Source organism: Spinacia oleracea, chromosome 2 (assembly GCF_020520425.1).
Source record: "Spinacia oleracea cultivar Varoflay chromosome 2, BTI_SOV_V1, whole genome shotgun sequence".
NCBI lineage: Eukaryota > Viridiplantae > Streptophyta > Magnoliopsida > Caryophyllales > Amaranthaceae > Spinacia > Spinacia oleracea.
The window spans coordinates 100,549,689-100,554,878 of record NC_079488.1 but is presented as its reverse complement, the minus strand read 5'-3'; the positions used below and the strand labels follow the sequence as shown (position 1 = coordinate 100,554,878).

The 5,190-nt window shown below is 38.4% G+C and overlaps 1 protein-coding gene across 1 annotated transcript; it reads left to right on the top strand.

Annotated features, from left to right (window-relative positions):
- Positions 1–1,080: 1,080 nt before the first annotated feature.
- Positions 1,081–5,190, top strand: LOC110788997 (F-box protein At5g51380). The gene is made up of 3 exons (XM_021993641.2): positions 1,081–2,441; positions 4,473–4,816; positions 4,894–5,190. The coding sequence occupies exons 1-2, from the start codon at positions 1,264–1,266 to the stop codon at positions 4,744–4,746; spliced, it is 1,452 nt and encodes a 483-aa protein (XP_021849333.1). The 5' UTR covers positions 1,081–1,263; the 3' UTR covers positions 4,747–4,816; positions 4,894–5,190.

Here is a 5,190-nt window from a genome sequence, read left to right as displayed (position 1 = left end):
CAAATAACTTTTGTCTTTTCAATCAATTTACGTCGTTTGGTTTAGCAAATGATGGAAAACAGTTTTCTATAAATTTCTCAAAGTTGGAAAAACTTTTCATTTAAAAGGAAGGGAAACCACTTTTCCTCCTTACCTCCTCTTCCTTTTCCCCTTCAATCTTCGAGGAAGTAAAAACCCATAACAGTTATGTATTTGACAATACATGACATATATCAAAAATGATACGGAAAATGAAAACAATGGTATAAAATAAGAACAGTGATATAAAAAAAGAACAATGATATAAAAAAGAACTATGGTATACGAAGTATAAAATAAGAACAATGGTATAAAAAAGCTTCACTCACCTTTTCCCATTTTCCTTATTTTAAAGAGCCAAACAAAGGAAAACTAAGCTAGTTTTGAATTTTGTTTTCCTTGAAAAAAGAATACATGAAAAATTAATTTTCTCTAAAAACATTTTACGCTAAACTATACAGAGCTTTAACAGAGGAGTATATTGCAGGTGTTAATCAAGTTTGAAACTGGATGTCCATAAAAAAAAGTGTGAACATGGATGGGCCTCCTAAGTCCTGACTCCTGAGGTCCTAACTAAAGATGGATGTGAGCCGAGTTGGCCGGCCCGACATGTAAAAGCCCGACTCAGCATGAGAACGAAAAAACACACGGCCTAACACCAGCACGTAGTCGTGGGTCGGACTTGGACTACATTTTTTTTTTTGGAAAAAACACGACAAAACTCGATCCAACACGACAAAACAAGCTAAATTTAGAATTGGCACGACTGTTCGAACTAATCCGACACGAGAGCCCATGAGCCCTATTTTAAATTTTCGACCCAGCCCAATACAGAGCGGGTTGACAAGGGCCAGGCCCGCGGGATCGATCCGAAGCAAGATCCGGCCTACAACCATATTTAGTGCTGACCCACTAATCAACCGTTATATGGAATTCTGGAAATGAAGTACTCCGTATCTAGAATTAACATGGTCTCATACTCTCATGTACACCTGATAACTCCTCCTGAAGAAAACAACAAAAAGTAAATTCAAAATTACAAAATCCAGATAAATATTTGTACACCCCAGAAATCTAATCAAAAAATGGTCCGTTGGAAATAGTGACGTGAGGAGGAGAGAGAAACTTTGAGATAGAATACAACAAAATTACAACAAACCCTAATTTTTCCAGTAATCCCCAATTCCATTTCATCCATTTTTCAACCACGAAACCCAGAAAATTCCCCCCAAAAGATATATAGAAATGGCAGCAATCGAAGATAATAATCCGAAAAACCCTAACCCTAGCGAAACTCCAAGGAAGAGAAGACCTAGCTTGACGGAGTTATGGTTTAAGGATCAGCAATTGAAGCACGCAATCTTCAGAATGCAGCAGCTTCAGCAAGCACATAGCAATTCAAATTCACATTCGAAGAATTTAATTTTAGGTTGTGATCCTTTCTCTCTCCTCTCCGATGAATCTCTTAGTTTGATCCTTTCAAAGGTGCCGATTTCGCAGCATTTTTCGAATTCCTTGGTTTGTAAGAGGTGGTTAGTGATTCAGGGGGGATTAATTAGTTCTATTAAACTGTTTGATTGGGATTTTCTTGAATCTGGGCGATGTACTTGCCGGTTTCCTAATTTAACTGAAATTAATCTTGCTCCAGCTTGTTTTAGGAGCTGTTGGAGCTCTGGGATTTTGATGTCTCATAGATTGGTTTCCATTCATCTCGATTCGGAGATTGTGAGTGATAGTTTGATTGGTAGAGAAGGGGTTTTGGGTTCATGTTCAATTGATAAGGGACTTAAAGTGCTTGCTAACGGGTGTCCTAATTTGAGTAAATTAGTGTTGGTTAATGCTGGTGAGAAAGGGTTAGGTTTTCTGGCTGAAAAATGTTTGATTCTGCAGGAATTGGAGATACATTGCTGTGAGGATATGTCATTGAGCGTGATTTCCGGGTTTAAGAACTTACAAATACTCAAATTGGCGGGTTGTGTTGATGGGCTGTATGATTCTGTGATAACCGATATCGGGTTGACGATGGTAGCTCAGGGTTGTAGGAGGCTAGTTAAGCTTGAGCTTAGTGGGTGTGAGGGTAGCTATGATGGGATTAAGGCCATTGGGCAATGCTGTCAAATGTTGGAAGAGTTGACCCTTTGCGGTCATAAGATGGATGGTGGGTGGTTGTCTGCTCTTTCCTTTTGTAGCAATCTGAAGACCTTGAAACTTCAGTCTTGCCAGAATATAGACACCTGCCCAGGTCCTGATGAGCATTTGGGATCTTGCCTGACACTCGAGGAGCTGTACTTGGAGCGATGTCAAGTTCGGGATAAAGTGAGTATGAAAGCTCTGCTCTTGGTGTGTGATTCTGTCAGAGAGATTTCATTTCAGAATTGTTGGGGATTGGAGGATGATATATTCCGTTATGCAGCTATCTGTAGGTATGAGATTGGTTTATTTCCTTATGTTTGTTTCTGCTGCATGTCGCGTAATGCATCTTTATGGAAGGATCAGGCCTGTCATTGTCCCTCTTGTATAATTGTATAGGTGTATTCTACCATATTGAATAGGGTTCATAAGTTTACATCGCATGGTACTTTTTGATGCAGATGAACCGAAAGGATCACAGTCTGAATACTTATGAAGTTCGAAAGACATTATTAGCATATCAATATGTAAAGGTTAGGCAGGTTCTTAAGAAGGAAATTTGAACTTGTTATGTCACACGGGAAATATGAAACACATCATCTTTACTTTCTGATTTATTTTATCAGTTGAGCAATGATCATGGCAATGGTTACTTAGCAGTAGCATTTTAGAAGTAAATACGGCTAGCTACCAAGCCACAATAATGATTACATTGAGTCAGCCCGAAGATAAACTAAGTTTGAAACTTGCTTGTACTGTTTTTATTGAAGCTTCATCGCCATTCACCAACGTAAGTACGTAACAACTAACAAGAATAGTGTTTTGGCTACTAGTAAACTCATATTATCTGCTTTCAGTGCTATCCAGTTTTTGAAAATGCCTTTTAATATCTAACAATTTAATTAGTCTTTTACTGGTCAAGATTAAGGCTACATACTGCTGGTTTCCGGTTAGGGAGAAAATGCAGTGGTGATTTTTGAAGTTCAACATTGTGAGTAAATGAGATTTGAGATTCATTGAAAGTGAGTTAGATGTTCTGTTTATGAATGTACTTGGATTTAATAATATATTGATGGTAGATATGTAGTCTATGCATATTATATTAATTGGCATTATTAACTCAATTAAAGGAGATTTAAGGTTAAGCCTGAACTTTAATACGGAGTTACAGTTTCCAGTTTCTCATGGAACGGAAATAGTATGCACTATGCACAGACAAACCAAGGGCTGGAAGAAGATATTGTTATGCTTCTTGGAGGGGGGACTGCAATCTCAAGGAAACTTGTAGCTGTAGGACTTTGACCATCGGTTGGTGCAGATATGGGTAAATTGTTGATGATGTTTGTATAATCGGCTAGGAGAGTTCTCTCAGAAAGTAATGATTTTTGGGAATGTAGAAAAGAGTGGATTACTCCTTACTCGGAGTGCATAAGTTAGAATGATTTCTAGATTTACTTTTCTCCATAAGTAAAATACAGGGTGTTTTGAGTAGCTATTTTCTAAAATACTAAATTAGCTATACCCATGATAGTATAAAGTATAGTCAAGACTTAAGAGTTGCCCAAGTTGCTTAGTAGATCTCTGGTTGCTAGTTCTTATTACTGCATAAATCAACCATTTGAAAGTTAAATTATTTGAGGGATGAAGGAGAGAGCTGATAAGACAGAGGAGAGAAGTAGCTAGAGAAAACATACAAAATTCAAAGAAAATGCATGCATGCTTTTATAAAATATTCTTGAGTAATGGAGCATTGAGGCTAAAGATTGGGCGCGAGTAATGGAAATATTATGTGGAAAAGTGACAGTCATAACTCATAAGTACATTAATGTGTGTAATCAGGGAAAATAGCATTTTCTAGCGAACCGGAAATTTGGAAGGGGCACTCTTGCTGGACGTTGGGGTTAAACTTGTTTGTCTGTTATTCTCTATACCTTGCTAAAACTATCTTTCTATTCCTTCGTTTTTTGTAATCTGTAAATGTACATTGTAGTTTGTGGTGATTAGTATGCTCTGGTCTTGATTGGTCCGTCAGAAGTCAGAACATAGAAGCTGATTCTACTCAATCATGTTGCATTTTCTTCGGGCTTTCATTTTACTTTTTCTTCATTGCTTTTTTCCTTGGTTTGTTGCATTGGATGGGAAAGAACCTCCGTTATCTTAGTAATGCTACATAGTCCAACTTCCCTTCACCTTGGCAGAGGTGGGAGCCTCTTGGAGGCGTTGCGGTAATATTGCTGCTGTCGTTGTTGGTGGGGGTACTTTTGGGTTACACACTTACACTGTCTTAATCTGAGAATTTATGATGCCTGCCATTATTTTTTCAGGAGGGTGAAGTCTTTATCATTGGAAGGGTGCTCCTTGCTGACAACAGAATGTTTGGATTCGGTGGTTCGTAGTTGGACAGAGCTGCAGACGCTTAAAGTGGTGTCATGTAATAGTATAAAAGATTCTGAAATTACTCCCGAACTGGCCACTCTGTTTTCTGTCCTGAAAGAATTGAAGTGGAGGCCAGATTCCAGATCACTACTAGCGTCAAGTCTTGCTGGCACTGGTGTAGGAAAGAAGGGCGGTAGATTTTTCAAGAGGGTACGAGGCTGAACTAATCTGGCGGTGAGAGTCTGGGCGTCAATTGTTGCTATCCAACTGTCTCAGACATCCACTCTTAAAGGTTTTCCCTATGAGCTACATATGCACATTTAATCCCAAGATGAATACTTTATAACTAGTTCATTTAATTCCTTTCAGGTGGTCACCATGGTGGACAAAAAAAAGAAAGTGATGGGCTTTCTGGAAGCTGCCTAGAGAGCCATTGTCAACATTTGTATATACTTCTCTTCGTGTCCCCAAACTGTACGAGGGGTTCCATTTTGTTGCTGGTTTCAATAAGAACAATTATGTTCATGTACTTTACATAGAAATGTAGCAAAGTTATATGTTTTCCATCAAGTAGTTGAATCTGTTAACTGGAATTATTGCACTCAAAACCCCCCCTCACACTATTATATTAGGACTTGTGGGACTTTCCAAAGTTGCTTCCCTGCA